The sequence below is a fragment of the Myxocyprinus asiaticus genome, chromosome 9 (genome assembly GCF_019703515.2).
Source record: "Myxocyprinus asiaticus isolate MX2 ecotype Aquarium Trade chromosome 9, UBuf_Myxa_2, whole genome shotgun sequence".
In the NCBI taxonomy this organism is placed as follows: domain Eukaryota; kingdom Metazoa; phylum Chordata; class Actinopteri; order Cypriniformes; family Catostomidae; genus Myxocyprinus; species Myxocyprinus asiaticus.
This window is the reverse complement of record NC_059352.1, coordinates 42,615,376-42,639,742: the sequence shown is the minus strand read 5'-3', so window position 1 is coordinate 42,639,742 and position 24,367 is coordinate 42,615,376. Positions and strand designations below refer to the sequence as shown.

The following is a 24,367-nucleotide window of genomic DNA, read 5'->3' as shown; positions in this document are numbered from 1 at the left end:
TGTTTAAAATGCCCCTGAAAATCCAGCAGGCACACCACAATTACTCATATGCATTTATAGTTATTACTGTAACCATTGTGCACTTGCCCCATATATTTCCATTGTAAGTGCATTTCTGTTATTAGTCAAATTATTGTGGTAATCAACAGCATATTACAGCTGTGACAAAGTTTAACTTGTATTTAACCTGAAATATACCTAAAATGTATGGCTTGTGTTTTGGGGTGATTTCTGTGGCTGTATGCAGGATACAGTCTCTGGGTGGGTTCTCTTTTTAGGAAATGTGTGTGAGCTGAAAGGAAGGGGTGTTGGTGTGAAAGCCTTGAGGGAGGGCTGTAGTCATGTTTCCATGATTTGTTCAGGGGTGATGTTCATTTCCTGTTGGCAGGAGTGTATGTGATAATGTTTTACTCAATTGCAATGCTTTTGAAAACCTTAACTGTGGCATTGTGTGTTTGCGAGTGAGTGTGGATTTCAGTATTTACTGGAAGGAAATTCATAGCATGAGTTCACAGAAAAGTTTTTTTTTTTTTCTTTCTCCCCTCCTTCAAGGCTGTCCTCAGTGTATCCGTCTGGATCAGCCTCCTAGACACCACAACTGTGCCACGCAATCCTTCCTCCACATCCCTTTCTCGCTCTGTTTTCCTCTCTCTCCCTCTCTCTGTCTCTGTCTTTCTGTGTCCACTTTCTCAGTAGTGGTCCTCTTTGCTCTCGTGGGGGAGGCTGGAATATCTGGTTTCCTGAACAATGGAAACTCAATCAGGAAATGTATCCGAGGTGTTGAAAGAAGGAGAGTACCCTTATTCGTCTCCTCTCTCCTTGCGGCCTGCAGACGCTAAAGAGGACCTGGAGGAGAACAGGCACATTGAAAAGTTTGACATCCCACTCAGCAGCCTGAAGCAAATGTTTGAAAAACCACCGGTGCAACATGTGGTGAGTTTTAGAGTGAAAGAGAGAGAATGAGAATGCAAAAAAGGAATTGTCAGCTGTTGAGTATGCCATGTATGTCTGCTGATTAAGAGAGATATTTGTCCATTAGACTGTCATATTTCTGATTTTTCACTGGTAGCTATGAGATACTGATTAAAGAAAGACTGCAGATAAAAACAGAGCGATAGAGAAAGAGAAAGACAATAGAAATAACAGCTGTTTTTCTTTATACATTGCTTAACTTTGACCAACTTTTGACTGGTTTACAATTTCCACATCTGAATTCCAAAGAATTCCACATCTAGCCTCTGTCCAGCCTGACAAAAGGATGCAGAAGTTTTTAGGATATGAGTAGTTGATGCTTTTTTTTTCTTTCTAATTAATATCAAGATTTTAGGTTAAAATGTATATGAATATAAAAATGACTGAGCACTTTTAGGAACACCTGTACACCTTCTTATTCATGCGATTATCTAATCAGCCAATTGTGTGGCAGCAGTGTAGTGCATAAAATCATGCATATACAGGTCAGGAGCTTGAGTTAATGTACACATCAACCATCAGAATGTGGAAAAAAATGTGATCTCAGTGATTTCGACCATGGCATGATTGTTGGTGCCAGACAGGTTGGTTTGAGTATTTCTGTAACTGCTGATCTCCTGGGATTTACATGCACAACAGTCTCTAGAGTTTATTTAGAATGGTGCGAAAAACAAAAAACATCAAGTCAGTGGCAGTTCTGCAGATGGAAATGCCTTGTTGATGAGCGAGGTCAACGGAGAATGGCCAGACTGGTTCGAGCTGAACAGAAAGGCTACGGTAACTCAGATAACCACTCTGTACAATTGTAGTGAGCAGATTAGCATCTCAGAATGCACAACACGTCGAACCATAGTGTTCCTAATAAAGTGTTCTATGAGTGTATAAGGGAACGTGTACATCTTAGATCCAATAAGTGGTTAAACAAACATTGTGTAACACAGTGCAATGGAAAGGAGAAGGTGAGAACCGGCTTAACAATATAAATAATATTTTAATAAGCAAAAAAGACAAACACACACACAGGTGTCGGGCAGCTGCCCGTAACTCTCTCTCTCTGGAACTGACGCCTCCGGTCACCTTTATCCCTCTCGAGGGCTTGATTAGCCTGATTAGGGGCCAGGTGTGCAGCATCACAACCTGGCCCCGCCCTCCTCCCTGCCACACATTGTTACCGTGCTCTCCCAGCAAGTTCAGTTCTAAGGCCAAAAAAACTTTCACAAAAATAATATAAGAGTCTGCACTCTGAAAAAGTCTCTAGACAAGGTTCTTTTATTATTTTACAACAGAGGAATAAATACAAACGTTTCGGCAAAAAGCCTTTCTTGATGCCAATGACTAGTCACCATTTCTTTAATTTTTTTCCAACATTTTTAATCACTATTTTTGCATTTGCACAAGTTTATTTTAAATGGTCCTGCAGTGTGACAAATTTGTCACAAATAAAAGTACAGATATTCCATGTGGTCTCTCAATTAATATGAGATCACAAAAGCTGCATGAACAATAATTATAAAAGAATTAGCCAAATGCTGTTTAAAATTGTTTTAGATTAAGCAGTTGTCATGTCACACTGTAGGTCATGCCTCTCAACTTTCTAAATTTATTTCATGTCAACCAGAGATATCAAAACCAAGATACATATAATTTCCATTTTTCAAGTATTCTACTCTGGTTTTGCACATTTTTGACCTTTAAAGCATTGTTGCTGTCCAGGTGTCCTCTCTGTCTGTGAACTCCCCTTTGAAAGTGAAATGCTGGCGTGGTAATAGTTACAAATTATGAACTGAAAGGAAAGTGAAGTTACCTGGATGCTGATCTTCGATCTTCGCGATAACTTGCAATAAACATGTGGTTTTCCGTTTCGTGAAGCATACATCAAATTTAGCCATGTTATCAGAACAAAATATCTTGTTTCTAAAGCATACATGCTGGCAGGCTATCCTGTTGATAAGAACAGCTTAGACTAGCATGAATGTACAGTTAGTGCTTGTAAGGTGCTAGTGTAGCGGGTGGACAAGCATAGCCATGGTGTTCACCCGTAAAACTTGAAGCTGTTCCACCGGCAGATCTTTTTGTTGATACTGATTTACCAAAAACGTCTTTTTAGTTAACGACCCCATGAAATCGCTTGACAAGCACAGCTGTTGTATAGTATTGTTGTGTTGATGTACTTCCTGTTTTAACAGGCGTTTGGACAGGACATGTTGAAGGGATCGTGGGGACATTTATTTCTAGAGAGCATTTGATTGGACAAAAATCTTTTCCAAAATTAGCCTGTCCACTTGAGTAGTGCAAGATCAGCACACCAGCATCTAATGGAAGTTTCAAAACAGTCACAGTTCATTGATATCAGTGATGGGAAGGAGAAAAATACAAAGAAAACAGACAGGAATGAGAAAGAACGAGAAGATACAAAAATGATATGTGAAAGAGCAGACGAGAAAGGAGTGATAGAGCAGCAATAAGTAATTAAATTTTAATAAGTAATTAAAAATGAAGAAAGAAAAGACAATAGAGAGTTGAAAAAGAGTGATTTTGCAGAGGATAAAGAGATAGTCATAGTTTTCATACTTTGGCAAACTGCTCAGAGCTGGAAAGCTCTTATTTTGCTGGCCTTTTACATTTAATCTGTTATATTAAATTGTTGTGTGTGTGTGTGTGTGTGTGTGTGTGTGTGAGAGAGAGAGAGAGAGAGAGAGAGAGAAAGAGAGAGGTTACAATCTGGAAAAATAGAGAATGTGAATTACATGCACACATACATACACGCACACACTCATGTTGGTGCGGCTATCATTATGAGGACTCTCCATAGACATAATGATTTTTATACTATGCGAACTATAGATTCTATCCCCTAACCCTAACCCTACCCCTAATTCTAACCCTAACAAAAACTTTCTGCATTTTTACATTTTCAAAAAACATAATTTAGTATGTTAAGCGATTTTAACTAGAAATGTCCTCATAAACCACATTATAACATAATACCCTTGTAATTACCAGTTTGTAACCTAAAAAATTTCCTCGTATACCACCCAAACCCACCCACTCACCCACACACACACACACACACACACACACACACACACACACACACACACACACACACACAACAAAGTTAAAGACACCTACAATAGAAGCTGATACTAGCAATAAATTTTTAGGAAGCAGAGCAACTGCACACTGACACGCTCTCTCTCTCTCTCTCTCATACACACACACACACACACACACAAACACACACACTGAATGGTTCACAGTGTTATTTAAATTTTATTTTGGGGTTCTTTTCGCAACACTGGCTTTCTTATAAATAACCCTATAATTTGCATGTGGGTAATGTGTGTGTAGGCAGTGCAAAACCAACAGAAGAAAGTAAGAGAGATATAGAGATAGACATATAAAGAGAAAGAAAGAATGAACAAATTAGTTTTCACACATACATGCCCACACAGTAAAAAACAAGCACACACAAACAAACCCTGCTGCAAAGACCAGCTTAACCAGCATGCAGTTACCGTAGGCTGGTGTATGTTAGTGCTAGTCTAGCTGGTGGACCAGCATAGCCATGTTTTTTTTACAAGCAAAACCTTGTGGTGAAGCTGGTTGACCAGCATGGTCTTTCTGATAAAGCTGGTTAAGCTAGTTTAAAAGCCTGTTGGAGTCACCAGCAAACCAGAATTCCATGCTGGCAGACCAGCACCCAAAACACAACATAAGCTGGTGACAGCAATGCTGGTCTTTTCAGAGAAAGCAGTGAATTAAAAAGCACAGGCTGAATGTTTGGATAATGATGCTGAGGTTGTGACACCTGTATCATTTGTCAGACATTGACTGTGAGATGTGTAGTGTCTTGAGCAAGTAGGTCTGAAATACCTGGAGAGCTTTCCCATTCATCTCACAGGCAGTTTGGCAATGTTGACTTTATTACTATACAACATCCGTAGTGCTGCATCATTACAATAGAAATTTGTCTGTTTCTCACCCTTTTGTCTGACTGTTTGATTTAATATTCTTACATTAATGCAGAGTTCATACTGTTTATATTTAAACCAGTCCCCCTGAATCTGTTCTTCTAGTTATTGTACTTCACATAACCTCTTGGTCTACCTATCAAACCACCAGGTGATTTTCTAAGTGGTCACATCCCTTTTCCCACTCAAACAATTATGTTCTCCCATGTAAATAATTCACTCTGGGTAGATTCAGATAAAAACATACTCATGGTGAGAATGTTTTGTACAATAAATATTGTAATCTTTATTTATTGTGCTTCCTGCTTTAAATAATAGTTTACTCACCCTCATGTCATTCCAAGCGTAACTTATACGCATCACAAAAGAAGATGTTTTAATGAATATCGAGGACCGTCTTTTCAGTTCAATGCTAGTGGATAATGCCGCACTTAAAAACTTTAAAAAGGACCCAAAAGTATCATAAAAGTAGTCCAAATACGGCTCACTTTTCATTATACAAGTCTTCTAAAGGTTTTCTCATAGCGCTCATGAATGCGCAAAGAATGTGACGTTTTTCACTGAAAAATTACTTAATTCAAATTTTACATACATATACTATGCAATAAAAGCATGTTCTTAAACTTAAAACAGCTTAAAAACTGCTGGTTGATTTGGCAGCCTGATCTCATGAGCATTCCGTGACTGTGGCATCATTTTTGCTAAATGAAATTGCGTGCTTCATTACAAGTTTTGCTGCAGTTTCCTAGTGAAAAGTCCAGTGGGGGGCGCTAAAAGCGAGTGAAATGGTGTCATAATCAGATGAGGTTTATAAGGTAAATATTAGATGGAGGTTTTAATGAGTAAAACGTACCTCCCTAACCTAAAACTTTAACCTAAACCTAACCAGTTGTATCCTAAATGCAAATGAAAGATGAACAAAACAGACATCCTTACCCTTTACCAATGCCTAAACCTAACCGATAGTGTCATAAACACAAATGAGAAGTAAACAAAACAAACATCCTTATCCTAAAACCAGAAAATTTGGCCTTGCATTTCTCACTTTTCTCTTTAAATTACAAATTAAGTTCAGTTAGGAAACTCTCTGGCACAGGCTGATAGGTCACCCCAGCACATCTTACTACGTTAACCAATCAGAACCCCTTTTTTCCTCATCAAATTATATATAACCCACCTACGCATCGTAGCGGCACGGATGCAGCAACATGGTAACATGCAGCATTTCTCAAGCCTCCTAGAGTCATCATTTTGACTATTTTCTCCTTGTTTTCCCACCTCCATGCCTCATCTCGAGCTTCAGACCCAGAAAGTACCTTTTCCTAGAAGATCGGGGAGGTGATTGAGTATCATATGAGATCCTGGAATCCCTATCCGCAACATACCAAAGGAACCGTCATCTTCCAGGAATGCCCGAGCCTACTAGACTGAGTGTTAACATCTCAGTGATGACACCGATCTACCCACGTTGCCGCTAAACACAACATATAAACTGCAGCTGACAAAGTGATTATGTTTTAGAAAGACCTCATAGTCTAGCAAGACAGCATTATTTTAGAATGTTATTACAGGCAGATATCACCAGAGCCTTTATAAAGGGAGCCTACTAATTAAGCTAACACAGCAGTCTACCGTCATCTATGGGCGCTAGGCTAGAGATGAGATAAAGATCTTTCTTCGTTTATGTCATCGATGAGTATATAAAAGATCTCCGGCATCACCTGCAGGGACCACGGGGGTCCTTTGGCTGACCGATTATAATGGAAGCTTCCTTCCACAAATAGTTTCAGTCTATCATTAAATTGAAATCAGCAGGCATGCAGTAATTGGACATAAGGCTGTATTTTGCATGCTTTGGCATTTAAAAAACAGTTTTGTCATAAGATCCTGTTGATATGATGACTTTATTTGCACGGCCAGCATTCTCCTGTCCATCATTTTAGTTTGGCGTACATTTGATTTGCTTAAATCGGTATGTACAGTTGAAGTCAGAAGTTTACCTACACTTAGGTCGAAGTCATTAAAACTAATTTTTTAACCACTCCACAGATTTCATATAAGCAAACTATAGTTTTGGCAAGTTGTTTAGGACATCTACTTTGTGCATGACATGAGTAATTTTCCAACAATTGTTTACAGACAGATTGTTTCACTTTTAATTGACTATATCACAATTCCAGTGGGCAGAAGTTTACATAAACTAAGTTAACTGTGCCTTTAAGCAGCTTGGAAAACTCCAGAAAATGATGTCAAGCTTTTAGGCAATTAACCAATTAGCTTTTGATAGGCTAATTGGCTAATTGGAGTCAATTGGAGGTGTATCTGTGGATGTATTTTAAGACCTACCTTCAAACTCACTGCTTCTTTGCTTGACATCATGGGAAAATCAAAAGAAATCAGCCAAGATCTCAGAAAAAAAAATCTTGTTCCTCCACAAGTCTTGTTCATCCTTGGGAGAAATTTCCAAATGCCTGAAGTTACCACGTTCATCTGTACAAACAATAGTACTCAAGTATAAACCACGCAGCCATCATACCACTCAGGAAGGAGACGCATTCTATCTCCTAGAGATGAACATAGTTTGGTGTGAAAAGTACAAATCAATCCCAGTACAATAGCAAAGGACCTTGTGAAGATGCTAGAGGAAACAGGTAGACAAGTATCTATATCCACAGTAAAACGAGACCTATATCGAAATTACCTGAAAGGCTGCTCAGCAAGGAAGAAGCCACTGCTCCAAAACCACCATAAAAAAAAGCCAGAATAGAGTTTGCAAGTGCACAAGGGGTCAAAGATCTTACTTTCTGGAGAAATGTCCTCTGGTCTGATGAAACAAAAATTTTACAGTTTGGCCATAATTATCATCGTTATGTTTGGAGGAAAAAGGGTGAGGCTTGCAAGCCAAAGAACACCATCCCAACTGTGAAGCATGGGGGTGACAGCATCATGTTGTGGAGGTGATTTGCTGCTGGTGCACTTCACAAAATATATGGCATCATGAGGAAGGAAAATGTTGTGGATATATTGAAGCAACATCTCAAGACATCAGCCAGGAAGTTAATGCTCGGTCGCAAATGGGTCTTCCAAATGGACAATGACCCCAAGCATACATTCAAAGTTGTGGCAAAATGGCTTAAGGACAACAAAGTCAAGGTACTGGAGTGTCCATTACAAAGCCTTGACCTCAATCCTTTAGAAGATTTGTGGGAAGAACTGAAAAAGCATGTGCGAGCAAGGAGGCCTACAAACCTGACTCAGTTACACCAGTTCTGTCTGAGGAATGGGCCAAAATTCCAGCAACTTATTGTGAGAAGCTTGTGGAAGGCTACCCAAAACGTGTGACCCAAGTTAAACAATTTAAAGTAATGCTACCAAATACTAACAAAGTGTTGTAAAATTCTGACTCACTGGGAATGTGATGAAAGAAATGAAAGCTGAAATAAACCATTCTCTCTACTATTATTCTGACATGACACATTCTTAAAATAAAGTAGTGATCCTAACTGACCTAAGACAGGGAATGGTTTCTATGATTAAATGTCAGGAATTGTGAAAAACTGAGTTTAAATTAATTTGGCTAAGGAGTATGTAAACTTCTGACTTCAACTGTATCATATAGGGTCACTCACGCACGACACGCATTATAAGCTTTGAAAGACATACCGCTCATGTAATGCAGCAACAAATTCATACCAATATCCAACAGGGTCTGAGGCTGTATCGCATGATCGCACATACTGTTCAGTATAAGATATTAAATAGAAGAATATTCCCTCTGTGGCTTACACTTCTTAATTCATAATCAGTGGTGTCCAATCATAATTCATTATGCTTGTCATCTACTCGGCCTGCTGAGCACAACGTGCTGTTCAGGTGCCGTTACTGCAGCATCTTTAGGCCAAGAACTAAACCTCTCACGACACTTCAAGCAGTGCAAATGTGCTGTCTAGGTGCCACAACTGTGGCATCTTAGGGCCGAGCAACTAAACCTCTCACGACACTGCAAAGCAGCGCAAATGTGCTGTCTAGGTGCCAAAACTGTGGCATCTTAGGGCCGAGCAACTAAACCTAATGACACTGCAAGCAGCGCAAATGTGCTGTCCAGTTGCCACAACTGCAGCATCTACAAAAAAAAAAAAAAAACATTACAAATCTTCACTTATTTATTTATCCTGTACTTTAATATAGATCACCTATTGCCTAACCCAAACTGACACAGTTCTGCCCTCTCTCCACATGTCTCTGGACCTGAAATCAGAACTCTGCCTCCTTTTATGACCCTCTCTTCCTAACGGTCGATGGATAACCTATGATGAGTCATGGTTCACCTGCAGTGAAGCAAATATGTCTACTCAAGGGACTCTGTATGCAGAACCATACACCATCACTCTTCAAAACCCGAGCAAGATCACTTCAGCACCCAGAGTTACCTTGTCAGCTGTCTAATAGAATGGAATGTTGGTTTTCAGACCAGTTCAGTTTATTCTGAATACTCAAAGATGTATTCCGGATTGAGTTGATCATACAATTGCTCAGGTGGTTGCTGGGGTATGCTGTCAGCTGTGCCATGCTAGTCGTTACCTAAACTGGCTGGAGTGTGCTGTCAGCTTGTGCCATGCAAGCAAGCAGCGCAAATGTGCTGTCCACGTGCAGCATCTGCAGCATCTGCTTGTCAATACTGCAACAGTGCAAATGTGCTGTAAAAAAATAAAAATAATAATAACTAGATAAACTAGACAAACCCCAGTGGGAACACAATTTTTAACACACGCTAGGGATACACTGCTAGCTACACGTGACTTAAATCCACCTCACTGCAGCCCACTTGTCTGGCGGTCAGATCTGCTCGTTGGGGGGAGAGATCACCTTATTTGCATGTCTTGTCTATTTATTTTCTTTTAACGTGGTTTGGGGGATTTCATGTTTGTTCAGTAGAAGCAGCACGCTTCTCTGTCAGCAGCAGAGCACGGGTTCCGTGCAACAGCAGCAGCATATTTACTCATGTCAAGTAGCAGCAGCAGCTGCTGCATGCGTAGAGCAGATCTAGTCCGCCAAGACCAAACCCATACCATGTCATATATATATAGAATAAAAAATATATATGTTATACTACTTCGAGAGTTGTCCTGTTAATGTTTGCGTCAAAAGCATGCAAGAATGCACACTTTAAAATTCCCTAGAATATATTGTACCATTGTGGTTCCAAACTTTGGCCTACTATTTTCAGTATACCATAATTTGGGATTCAATTCTTATCTGACTTACTAAGGATGGATTGTATGCAAATTGGGACATTGGGACAGTTTCTACAATAAAACTATGGTAAGAGTTTACCACAAACTTGACAGAATGGTCTGAAAAGCTACTGTTTGAAGGAGATCCAAAATGAATTTGTCATGGTTTTACAGAAGTAACGATGACTGTAGAAACGGGTATATTGATGAAAACCACTGTTAACATGGTACATTTTTGTAAGGGTCTCCATATGAAGTAAAATGTCAAGTACAGTATGGAATATTCATGATATTGGATATACATTGCCCCAAAACGTATTTGGACAAAATATACTCTGGTTTTCCCTGCACACTAACGTACATTCAAACGCTCTAACCTCTCAAAGTATACTCCATCTGACTGTGTGCGTGAACACAGGCGGTCGATGAATACGCACTACGACTGCTATGTGATAATGGAATATTTATCTTGAGGAGTTGAGATCCATAAAGATGTCTTTATTGTCTTCCAGACATGAGTTATACCAATGCAAGAATCTCCTGACCTCCTCACTCTTAACCTCCTTTCCACATATGTCTCCTGTTTTTCACCAGTGTTTACATCATCTTATTGCACTACTTCATGAAAGCAATGGGTCTAGTGTGATTGTTGCCACCTTGTGGGCCCACTAATTAATGCAAACAATTCCAGGCATATGCACAGACTATTACAGCGGTTACAGAGGACGTGCAATTAGAAATATCGGGCTGCACTTGTGTGGACCCTGCTGATGATGAAATTTGCATCACGAAATTTACACTAGAGACGTATAACAGAAGTAGGCTTATACTTCGCACTTTAACTCACGCTTAAAAAAGTATGAACTGCACTGCAGTTGATCATAAAATGTCAATCAATTGGCATATGCAAACAAATGATAGACCTTTTTTCAGCTCTAACATAACTGTTCCTAGCCATTTTCCAATTACCTTATCCATGACTTCTGGAATTCTCAGTCACAGGCTAATATTGCTCTTATTACTGGAGTTTAGTGTGAGTGAGTTGTAGATATCTTCAGCACTGGTCTGGCTGCTTGATCTAGTTTTTGAACCAGAGAGGAATGAGTGATTGCCGTCCTGATTGAGTGGCTAATTGTTGGCTAGATAAACACAAGAAGAGGAGAGAAATAGCTAGAGATCCATCTATCATTTCTATCTGGAACATGACCTCTCCACCCTACAGGGGTTATTAATATTTCATGATCCCTTCACCAAGACACACATACACGCTCATTCACTCTCTCTGTCTCTCTCATTCATTATTACTCAGTATACAGAGAGACTGCCATGATTAAAGGCTGTAAGGAGACAGAGAAACTTTCATTTCAGTGATGAAATCCTCCTCCTATTACTTCTCAAGCACTTTAGAACAGAAGGAAACACAAATGAGTCACATCCTGTTTAAAGTCTAGCTGGATTTTAATTTAGGTTCATCCAAGGTTTAGACTTTAGGTATCAGTGCTTTTGCGCATTCTGTCCAGCAGATGCCATTATAAGCGTATGATACGCTGCATATAGATGCTGGTTTCTGTTTGCAGTATATAAATACTGCATTTTTATCACAATGAACTAATTCTAAATCATTGGTTTCCTGCAATCTAATTATTTTGTTGATACTTCATAAATCTGCCTAAAGCATTATCAAGGCAGAGGTTGCATATTCTACAAAGAAGTAAAGGAAATAGTTATTTGACTAAGTTTAGATATAAGATCTAAGAAGAGATCTTATTTTTTTAGAATATATCTCTATATATTTTTTTTTCTTTTGATCTTGAATTTGAATGTTCACAGTACTAGGAATAGTGTGAAACACTTTATACAGTTGAAGTCAGAAGTTTACATACACTTAGGTTGAAGTCATTCAAACTAATTTTTTAACCACTGCACAGATTTTATATTAGCAAACTATAGATTTGGCAAGTTGTTTAGGACATCTGCTTTGTGCATGATATGAGTAATTTTTCCAACAATTGTTTACAGACAGATTGTTTCACTTTTAATTTACTATATCACAGTTCCAGTGGGTCAGAAGTTTACACACACTAAGTTAACTGTGCCTTTAAGCAGCTTGGAAAATTCCAGAAAATGATGTCAAGCCTTTAGACAATAAGCCAATTAGCTTCTGATAGGAGTCATACTGAATTGGAGGCATACCTGTGGATGTATTTTAAGCCCTACCTTCAAACTCAGTGCCTCTTTGATTGAAATCATGGGAAAATCAAAAGAAATCAGCCAAGACCTCAGAAAAAAAAATAAATCAGCCAGACCTCCACAAGTCTGGTTCATCCTTGGGAGAAATTTCCAAATGGCTGAAGGTACCACGTTTATCTGTACAAACAATAGTACACAAGTATAAACACCATAGGACTACGCAGCCATCATACCGCTCAGGAAGGAGACGCATTCTGTCTGCTAGAGATGAACGTAGTTTGGTGCAAACAGTGCAAATCAATCCCAGAACAACAGCAAAGGACCTTGTGAAGATGCTGGAGGAAACAGAAAGACAAGTATCTATATCCACAGTAAAATGAGTCTTATATCGACAACCTGAAAGGCTCCAAAACCGCCATATAAAAGCCAGACTACAGTTTGCAAGTGCACATGGGGACAAAGATCTTACTTTTTGGAGAAATGTCCTCTGGTCTGATTAAACAACATTTTTGTTGAAATGTTGACCATAATTTATGGAGGAAAAAGGGTGAGGCTTGCAAGCCAAAGAACACCATCCCAACCGTGAAGCATGGGGGTGGCAGCATCATGTTGTGGGGGTGCTTTGCTGCAGGAGGGACTGGTGCACTTCATAAAATAGATGGAATCATGAGGAAGGAAAATTATGTGGATATATTGAAGCAACATTTGAAGACATCAGCCAGGAAGTTAAAGCTAGGTCGCAAATGGGTCTTCCAAATGGACAATGACCTCAAGCATACCTCCAAATTGTGGCAAAATGGCTTAAGGGAAACAAAGTCAAGGCATTGGATTGGCCATCACAAAGCCCTGACCTCAATCCGATAAATCCGGCAGAACTGAAAAAGTGTGTGCGAGCAAGGAGGCCTACAAACCAGTTACACCAGTTCTGTTTGGAGGAATGGGTCAAAATTCCAACAACTTATTTTGAGAAGCTTGTGGAAGGCTAATCAAAATGTTTGACCCAAGTTAAACAATTTAAAGGCAATGCTACCAAATACTAACAAAGTGTATGTAAACTTCTGATCCACTGGGAATGTGACTGAAGATATAAAAGCTGAAATAAATAAATCTCTCTACTATTATTCTGACATTTCACATTCTTAAAATAAAGTAGTGATCCTAACTGAAAATACACACGTTCAGCAGAGATGTGGATATAAACACGGAGAGAGATAGTGCGCAACTGCGAATTCCATTCTGGCAGCGCACGTTGATGGGATAACTGTAAAGAACTTAAACATACTTCACGCAAGTATGCAAACGCGAGCGCTTGGCCAACGCATGGAATATATATGTAATGGCCAAATACATTTCATGCGCTATTGCGTTGCTCTGGTGGTTACAAACCTCAGACCACAAGGGGGCAATAGATTTTTAGGCATGACCACGAAACCAGTGCTGCATCCAAAACCAAGAAAATGCTGCCTTCGGAGGCTGTATAGAGAGGCAGGTTGAAAATAAGGTGCTTTTCAAACTCTTTGGACAGCAGTTTCTTTAAGAGTTCCATTCATTCATGTGGCACCGGGGGCATGGTCAAGCATCCGTCTGGAGAGAGAGAAAGCGGTGAGGGCACTTGCACCTGAGCTAGATTATGTTTAACACCTGTCTCTAATTCCAGTGAGCATGGGGAGAGCGGCAGATAAACAGACACGCGACCAGCAGAGAGAGAGTCTGGCACAAGGAAGGCCACTGTACTCCTGAAGCTGTTGCGTTTAATCTATTGTGTTTGTGAAGCTGATGTATTTAAGTAATTATATGCCTGTGAAACTGATGTGTTTAAGTGACTATGTACCTGTGAAGCTGATAAGTTTGTGAAGTTTTAAAGCACTGAAGTGGCCGATTAAAAGTCTTACCTGAGCCTGGAAAATCCACTTCCCTGTGTTCTCCTTCCCTTCTGCTGTGAAGTCATGTTACACTGGTGCCGAAAACTGGGACATTGAGATACGCCCCATGGAGTCCTTGCAGTTGGCCGAGATTCTCAAGTCCCTCGCCGGCCTACACCAAACTCATCAACAATCCCTGCCTGAGCTTCGCCAAGACCAAGACCGCCGGTTCTTTGAAATCCTCTGAGCTCAAGCAGAGGACCGGCATGCAATTCGGAGCCTCCTCAGCTAGGAGAGAGCCCCGGCTGCGTCCCCAGATAACCACAGCCCCTGCCCCCACCCACATTTCTGAAGATGGAGGCGGAGGATGACCCGGAAGCCTTCCTCAACTTGTTCGAGCGAGATTTGGGTGGGTGGCCTGGCTCCTCCTGTTGCTGTCCGGAGAAGCCCAGCTTGCTGCACACCAACTGCCGGTGGCTAACCTCCTGGCCTACGAAGAACTGAAGAAGTCCATCCTGCAGCGGGTTGGCCGCTGTCCAGAGCAGTACTGCCAGCTCTTCCGGTCCATGAAGCTGGAGAAGACCGGCCGCCCATTTGCCTTCACCCAACGACTCCGAGACGCCTGCCGGAAATGGCTGCGGGGGATCATGACGTCATGGGAGTTGTCGACCAGGTGGTGCTAGAGCAGCTAATCCATAGACTGCCAAGAGGAATGGTGGAGTAGGTCCAGTGCCACCACCTGGAGTCCCTGGCGAAAGCTGTCTGACTTGCGGAGGACCATATGGCCGCGTACCTGAGGGCGGAAGAGCCCTCCTACACTCTTTCCCCTCCCCCTGTGTTTTCCCCACTCTCTTCCCCCTCCCCTCTGCTCTCTCACTCTGCTCTCTTCCCAGAGCCCATTCCTGCCCCGTGGAGGTGAGGAGTCCTGTCACCGAGGCCAGTTCCCCGCGTGCAGGGGTTGGTACCCCCAACATCTACGGTGCCCCGCCACACTCTCCCTCAGGTGTGGGCGTAGCGCATGGGCCAGCCTGCTGGAGTTGCGGAGAACCGGGACACTTCCGGGATCAGTGCCCTGTGATGGAGCTGGGGATGGTGGTCTGGATCCCTGACACTCCGCAGGCTGCCCCCGACCGGGCCGGAGTGTACCGGATACCTGTATGTGTCAAGGGGGGTACTCAACAAGCATTGGTGGACACGGGTTGTAATCAAACCACTATCCACCAACGCTTGGTTCAACATGAGGTTTTGGGCACAGCTAAAATGGTGAGGGTGAAGTGTGTGTATGGGGATATTCACAACTACCATGTGGTGACCCTTGTGATTAAATATTTTTGTTCGGGGAACAAAACATAGAGTGGAGGCCGCGGTTAGTTCCCGCCTCACCCATCCGCTGATTCTGGGGACTAATTGGCCTTAATTTAGAAATGTATTAAAGGGAATATGTGTGGATGGGTCCTGCACTAAAGCGATGAGATGTAAAATGTGCGATGCTCTGTCAGGGGAGGTGGAGCCAGGGCCATCTTCGTCTGCTCTACGTCAGGATGACATGAGGGGGGAGATGCTGCAGCCCCTCCCATCCTCAGGGGATTTCCCGAAGGGGATTTCCCTTTGGAGCAGTCGTGAGATGAATCCCTCAAGCACGCCTTCAACCAAGTAAGAGTGATCAATGGTCAACAACTCCAGCCGAATGTCACACTCTCATATTCCTATTTCGCAACTATAAATGAGCAGTTGTATAGAGCGACGCAGGACACTCAAACAAAGGAAGATAAAACCCAGCTCTTAATACCGCGGAGCCATCGGGAAATGGTGTTCCAGGCGGCTCATTATAATCCCATGGCGGGTCATCTAGGGGAAAAACACTGAACTGTCTAATAGCTCATTATTATTGGCTGGGCATTGTGTGCGGCTTGCCGTGAATGTCAGCTGGTGAATCCGCCGACCACCCCAAAAGTGCCACTGCACCCCCTTCCGTTGATCGAGGTCCCCTTCGAGAGAATTGGCATAGACCTCGTCGGGCCATTAGAGCAGTCAGCATGTGGACATCACTTTGTATTGGTCCTAGTGGACTATGCAAGGTGATATCCGGAAGCAGTGCCTCTACGCAGCATCTCAGCACATAGTGTTGCGGGGGCACTCTTCAAAATAATCTCCCGGGTGGGGATCCTTAAAGCAATCCTCACCGATCAGGGCACAACCTTTATGTCACGGACACTACGCAAGCTTTATGAATTATTTGGCATTAAGCCAATTCGCACCAGCGTTTACCATCCACAAACAGATTGCCTGGTGGAGCGATTTAATAAAACCCTTAAGAACATGATTCGTAAGTTTGTGCACGAGGATGATAGAAATTGGGACAAATGGCTCGATCCCCTGTTATTCACAGTATGAGAGGTCCCGCAATCCTCCACTGGGTTTTCCCCATTTGAGCTGCTGTATGGGCGGCGCCTGCACGGTGTGCTTGATGTCATACGTGAAGCTTGGGAGGAGGGACCTTCAGACAGTAAGAATGAAATTCAATATGTTCTTGATCTTAGAGCAAAACTCCACACCTTGGGGCAACTAACACAGGAGAATTTACTCCAAGCTCAAGAACGACAGAGCCAACTGTATGACAGGGGAACTCAGCTACGGGAATTTGCACCGGGAGATAAGGTACTCGTATTACTCCCCACATCGAGCTCCAAATTACTCGCCAAGTGGCAAGGACCCTTTGAGGTCACACGATGTGTGGGGATCTCGATTATGAGGTAAAGCGAACATAGAGTTTGCAGATGTGTTTTCCCATCTACTGGGTTGTACGGACCTCATCCAGCACCACATCGAGACCAAGGTGGTACGTAGCCATCCCTAATGATTGCCTGAGCACAAAAAGAAAATTGTCCGGGAAGAATTGGATGCAGTGCAAAATATGGGGGTAATAGAGGAATCCTACAGCGATTGGTCCAGCCCTGTTGTTCTATCTCCTAAGAGCTACGGGTCTGTACGGTTTTGTGTGGATTATAGAAAAGTCAACGCGGTGTCTAAATCTGATGCGTACCCAATGCCTCACGTTGATGAGTTGCTCGATCATTTGGGCACTGCTCGATTTTATTAGACACTGGATTTGACAAAGGGTTATTGGCAGATCCCCTTGACACCAATTTCCTGTGAAAAAACAGCCTTCTCCACACTGTTTGGATTACACCAATTTGTGCTGCTTTCATTCAGTTTGTTTGGAGCCCCGGCTACATTTCAGCATCTCATGGACCCAATCCTCAAACCGCATTCGGCTTACGCCACTGCCTATTTAGATGACATCATCATTTACAGCAATTGTAATTGATTGGCAGTGGCACATGCAGCATCTGAGGGCAGTTCTGAGATCGCTGCGACGAGCGAGACTCACAGCAAACCCCAAGAATTGCACGATTGGGCGCGTGGAGGTATCTGGGGTTCCACTTGGGCCACAAGCAGGTGCGTCTCCAAATTGACAAGACAGCGGCGATTGCGACCTGCCCGAGGCCCAAGACCAAATAGGGGGTGAGACAGTTCCTGGGGCTGGTTGGCTATTATAGGAGATTCGTGCCTAATTATTCGGATGTCACAAGCCCACTGACTGATCTCACTAAAAAGGGAACTCCAGACCCGGTCCAGTGGACGGAGCAGTGTCAACAGGCATTCACACAGGTTAAAGCCGCACTTTGTGGGGGGCCACTTTTACATTCACCCAATTTCTCTCTCCCATTTGTCTTGCAGATGGATGCTTCAGACAGAGGGCTGGGGGCCGTACTCTCACAGGTGGTGGGGGGGAGGAGCACCCAGTGCTGTACATCAGCTGCAAGCTCTCGCTGAGGGAGTCTAAGTACAGCAACGTAGAAAAGGAGTGTCTCGCCATCAAGTGGGCGGTCCTCACTCTCTGGTACTACCTGTTGGGATCACGCACCACTCCAATGGCTCCACCGTATGAAAGATACCAATGCGCGGATCACCCGTTGGTATCTGGCTCTTCAGCCATTTAAGTTCAAGGTGGTCCACAGACCGGGAGCGCAGATGGCTGTCACCGACTTCCTTTCCAGAAATGGGGGGGAGTGGTAGACAGTCCGGATGTTCCCCCGGCCTGAGTAGGGTGGTGGGGATATGTGGCAGCAGGGGCGTGGTCAAGCATCCGTCTGGAGAGAAATTGGTAAGGGCGCTTGCACCTGAGCTAGATTATGTTTAACACCTGTCTCTAATTCCAGTGAGCATGGGGAAAGCGGCATATAAGCAGCCACGCGAACAGCAGAGAGAGAGAGAGAGAGAGAGTCTGGCACAAGGAAGGCCACGGTGCTCCTGAAGCTGTTGCGTTTAATCTATTGTGTTTGTGAACCTGATGTGTTTAAGTAATTACGTGCCTGTGAAGCTGATGAGTTTGTGAAGTTGTAAAGCACTGAAGTGGCCAATTAAAAGTCTTACCTGAGCCTGCAAAATCCACTTCCCTATGTTCTCCTTCCCTTCTGATGTGAAGTCGTGTTACAATTCAAAACAGCTGTCAGTTAAGCCATTAACTGATTAGGCAGCAAGTCAGCTACCTATGTTTTTGGATGCAGCCCGGATGTAGTAGATGAGTCGATATTTGAGGAGTGGGGAGAGACACGGAGAAAAAACAAGTTCGTTTGAATGGACTGGGGACAAAAAGTCGTATCTATTTTTCGAAAAGATTCAACTCACAATGTTGCCCGAGTCTGCCATGACAGTTGTTGATTGAAAGAACAAAATCTGTTGTAGCGCCCCTTGCAGCAATGCTGAGAATGCAGCGCGTTCTTGCATTGGGGTATGAATTGAGCGCTGACACATTTCACAACGCAACAATGCGTGAAATCGAGCTTACGTAGCAAGGTGTATCTGCGTTCACGTACTTGCGTAGAGTATGTTTATGTGATGCGTTCCTAATAGGCTATTCATACTGTATTAGTGGTCGACAGATAAGGGGTTTTTAGTGGTCTGTTCTTAGACCAGTAAAATGAATGTTAAAAAAACATTTATTCAAATTGTTATATTTATTATATTAGTGTTTATTACAAAGTAGGGAATATGAAAATGCATATTCTTTGGTGTTTTGGAGCTTTAGAAATGGCTATAAATTATCTTAACATTAATATTAATAGTAATAAAAGTATGTAATTATATCAAATTGTGCTATGGGTATGATATTGTTTATTTTGCACTCACTTATGTTTTAGTTGCTGTTCTTGTAAAACACTAAACAAATAAGACAAAGAAGCTTCAAAGATATTTACATTTGATTTGTCTGTTGTTGTTGTTGTTGTTGTTTTTGCCATTGACTCTTTTAATAAAATTAAAGAGTACTGCTTGAAGCAGATTATGTGATTATTTGAATAAGTTACATTTGTTGCATGTCATACCACACTAAATAATAAAAATAATAAGTGAAAACATTTTGAACCCGGTCCAAGAATTCCGTACTGCAGCTGGCCCCATAGAACACCATTGTAAATGCATTACTACTAACACAAATTTTGTTTGCTTGTACAAACTGAGGGACAAATCAAAATTATATTCTGTGGAAATCGGCAGCCACTTAGCTGGACTTGTTTTGAAAATTCCTTTAAATTTAGTTTTGAACAGACGTTTACTCTGTTCTTCTAGCAAGCGACAGGCTAAAGTTATAAGCTGACAGTTAATCACTGCCATGTCACTGCTTAAAATACCCTACAAACACTGTAACTTCATGGCTAAAAAAGTTTAGAAAGTATTAGGTGCTATCATCTCACTTGTATAATCATCCCTGCGCTAGGTGCAGCACTCAGGCTAAAAGCAGCTCCTTGTGACTGTTTCTGGCTGCTTTTAGTGCAAAAAAAAGAAGAAGCAAAACTGTCGGTCAAGGCCTGAGGACAATAATCCAGATATTTAGACATTTAGATGTTAACACACTGTCACAGATTGTTTGGTATGTCTACATGTGTCATGTCATAGGTGCTGTGTGTGTTGATCTTATCTTGTCTTTGCTTGTTGCAGATTAACCTGTGGCCTTCTCGTGACTACAACCACCCCAACACATGCAAATGTGTGTGTAGAACCTCTCGATTTATTTGAAAATATTTAATGGGAATAATGTGTTTTGTGTTAGCAAACGTAAACAGGATTTTCAAGAGATCAGAGTATGTGTGTGTGTGTGTGTGTGTGTGTGTGTGTGTGTGAGAGAGAGAGAGAGAGCTGCCCTGCTGTCTTGTTTTTCTAACTCCAGGTCAGTAACTCAAGTTTAAATATGTCCACTTATCACAGAGACAGGAGGGTAATGGGAGACTTTTAGTGGTGCTTTTGTAATGGTAGCCAGCTGGTAGGTAGCTGCGCAGTGTGTAAACATCACTCCCCTGGCCTCAAGAGGCACACTAGCGACTGACGCTAGAGGCTGTAGCCAGGTCGAGTAGGAGCGTTTACAATTACAAAACCAGGAAATACCCAAACACACAAACACACACACACACACACACACACACACATTTAGAGATACACAACACTGGCTAGATTTGTACATGCAAAACCCTTTGGTTTGGGTAACAAGGTAGAAAGGACAGGAAGCTGATTGATTGAAACATTCCACATACTTCAGTCATGTGCTTTAATGTTTATGAAAGAGACATTCACAAAATTACACCACAAAACACAGAAAAACACATGGCACTTCCCATGAATAGGGTACAATTTGGTGTCCCATTACTGTTTTGAAAAGTACCCTTAAAATGGTGATATTGGCCTGTCGAACCTCACAGGTCTTGACTTTCTCCGTTGTCACCAACAATTAAAGGTATACAACAGCATATATGTCATAATGTTTACATAATCTGTAGAATTGAAAATATTGCATTGGATATGGGTTATATATGGATATGTAATAAAAATAATAAATACAGCTACAAGCAGCAATTAACGGGGTTCAAGCCTTTAAGGTCCTTTAAGTACACGTTACACATATTAAGTATTATTTAGACAGTCTGTTAACACCTAAAACAATGATAAAGTGCCTTAATTTTCAGAAACATCAGGTTAGGTAGCACAGAGATATGGAATTTTTTACATTCCCGACTTTTATAGCAGCACCAAGAGGCATAGGTACGCAATTTTTTTGCCATCCTCAGATTGACCTCCTACAAAATTGTTTTAAATTTGGTGATGTCTCATTCCGTTCAAGAGTTTTAACCATTGAAGAAAAAGTGGCCACGCCCACTTTGTACGTTTTGTAACGTTGCATCAAAAGTTCAAATTTTTTTTTTTACCATTATTGATATTGGGACTCCAGAGAACCGTTCTGCACTGGTTTGGTTCCGATCGGGTGAACGGCCTAGGACTAGTTTGATTGGTCGATGGTGGCCATGTTTTTCAAGATATGCAACTGGGCAAAGACACTGCATGCAAAATGTCAAGTCGATCAGACCAAGGATTCCATAATTAGAGCCATTTTGACGTTTTAAATTATTATAACGCCACCAATAGGCAGAGGTGCGCAATTTTATTGTGTGTCCTACGAATGACCCCATACATATGTGTGTAAAAATTTGGTAACAATATCTCATTCCGTTAAAGAGTTATAACCATTTTAGTAAAAGTGGACACGCACACTACATACTATTTGGCATACCTTTGTGACGATGAATCGAAAGTTCAAACTTTTTTTGATAATTATTGATATTGGTTCTGATTGGGCAAATGGCCTAAGACTAGTTAGAAAAAGTAGTTTTTTTAAATAATCTCAAATATTTAACGAACAATTTGATTCTCACCAATGGCTCTTGAGGCAAAGTTGTTCAAAATGAAGTCTATCATAGAATATGAATAACGTATTTCTTTGGAAAACACAGTGGTATATACAATGATTTACACGCAATTTATTTTTCAAATTTTGCACAGACTTCTTGGGCTAAGAGACAAATAGGCTTGCCATGTTTTGTTTCGATCTGCCTTTCTTAACCTTGTGAAATAGCTGCTTAAATTTTATTGGTCGATGGTGTACAGGTTTTTCAAGATATGCGACTGTCCTCATAGACCTTGAGGGCACCTTGGACAAAGACACTGCATGCTAAATTTTCAAGTCAACTGGACCAACAGTTCCATAGTTACAGCCATTTTTAGATTTTTAATTATTATAATTATAATTATTATAATATTATAATTTTTTTGTGTGTCCTCAGAATTACCCCATACATAAATGTACCAAATTTGGTGATAATATCTCATTCCGTTCTAGAGTTAAGTATAAACGTTTTAGTAAAAGTGGCCATTCGTGCTACGTACATTTTGGTGTAACTTGGTGACAATGAATCAGAAGTTCAAACTATTTTTGATAATTATTGATATTATGACTTCAGAGAATCTTTCTGCACTGGTTTGGTTCTGATTAGTCAAATGGCCTAGGACTGGTTTGCAAAAGTAGGTTTTGCAAAAAATAGTAAATTGCGAAAAAGTTTTCATGGCGGAAATGAACTTGTATATAGCCATTTTGTTCGGTTCATTGATTGCAATGATATAACGCACTTGAGGTTATGACAAACGGTTCAGGAGTTATGACCCAAAACGTGCTTGCCTTTTTTATAGCTCTCACCATTCAATGGTATGATATCCACAAATGTTAATTTACTGTAGTAACACACTAGTTGAACGTTACACTCTCTCCTATGATAAAAGCACAGAGGTTGTTATCTCCATATAGAAGATCTCTGGCAGAGACCGGTGAGATATTCTCAGGACACGTATTCCAGTGGTATCTATTAGGGAGTAGAATCATTTCCTGCATAACATTCCATATAAAAATCGCTTACAGATCCTTTAACTTTGTGTTGCTGTAACTTTTCAACAAAGGTGAAAATCAAAATTCAGTATTATTATTATTTGAAGCTCAGTCTGAAGATCATTTTGAGCCAATTTTTGGGTGAATCTGACAAAGTTTGAAGGAATAATAGCGAAGAAACTATAAACGTCATAATCCAAGATTATAACCTCACCCCATCCCCTCTGGAATCTACGCCCCTGCATTCACGGCTGTTTATTTGAATTCATTTACAGTAGTTAGCCTTTAATTTGCTTGCAGTATAACTGATTAAGTAGAATTCAGCCTTTCAGTGCATGTAAATGAAACCCCCTGTTCTCTTTCAGCAGGGTGTACTTTAACCTCCTAGCTAAGTGTTCAACAGACTTGTGCAATGTCAATGTGTCAATGTGTGCATCTTATACCAGTTGAGTTAAACAGTGAAATATGAGGGGGGCCTGGGTAGCTCAGTGAGTAAAGACGCTGACTACCACCCCTGGAGTTGCAAGTTCAAATCCAGGGCGTGCTGAGTGACTCCAGTCAGGTCTCCTAAGCAACCAATTGGCCCGGTTGCTAGGGTGGGTAGAGTCATGTTAACCTCCTCATGGTCACTATAATGTGGTTCTCGCTCTCGGTGGGACGTGTGGTGAGTTGTGCGTGGTTGCTGCGGAGAATAGCATGAAGCCTCCACATGTGCTATGTCTCCGCGATAACACACTCAACAAACCACGTGACAAGATGTGCAGACTGACAGTCTCAGACGCAGATACAACTGAGATTCGTCCTCCACTACCCAGATTGAGGTGAGTCACTATGCCACCACGAGGACTCAGAGTGCATTGGGAAATAGGCATTCCAAATTGGGGACAAAAAGGGGAGGAAAAAAACAAAACAATGAAATATGACACTACATGGCATGGCAGGGCAGGGCAGGGCTACTTAGTTGCACTTGCGGTACAAATTTGTCTTCAGAAATAAGCCAAATCTGACAAAACCTCCCTTTAGGGACATCATTCATAAATTAAACAAATTCTAAATATGCAAAAAGTTTCATTTAAGGGGTAGGGTGTGGGTTGGGCTTAGTGTATAGTCATTATAATTAGCTCTATGTCTAAAAGACTGATAGACAGACAGACAGACAGATAGATAGATAGATAGATAGATAGATAGATAGTCTGTTTGTATCTGAAGCATAGAGAAGTCTGTAGGAGTCTGTGTCTCCATTTACATAGCTAAGTAAATACACTATATTGCCAAAAGTATTCGCTCACCCATCCAAATAATTGAATTCAGGTGTTCCAATCACTTCCATGGCCACAGGTGTATAAAATGAAGCACCTAGGCATGCAG

At 41.5% G+C, this 24,367-nt stretch overlaps 1 protein-coding gene across 1 annotated transcript in view; it reads left to right on the top strand.

Annotated features, from left to right (window-relative positions):
- The first annotated feature begins 734 nt into the window (after positions 1 to 734).
- The window catches only part of LOC127446489 (xin actin-binding repeat-containing protein 2-like), a 60,396-nt gene continuing 36,763 nt past the window's right edge, over positions 735 to 24,367 (top strand). The window contains exon 1 of the mRNA XM_051707455.1: positions 735 to 933. Coding sequence (XP_051563415.1) covers positions 748 to 933 — 186 coding nt within the window. The 5' untranslated portion in view covers positions 735 to 747. The remainder of the gene's footprint in view (positions 934 to 24,367) is intronic.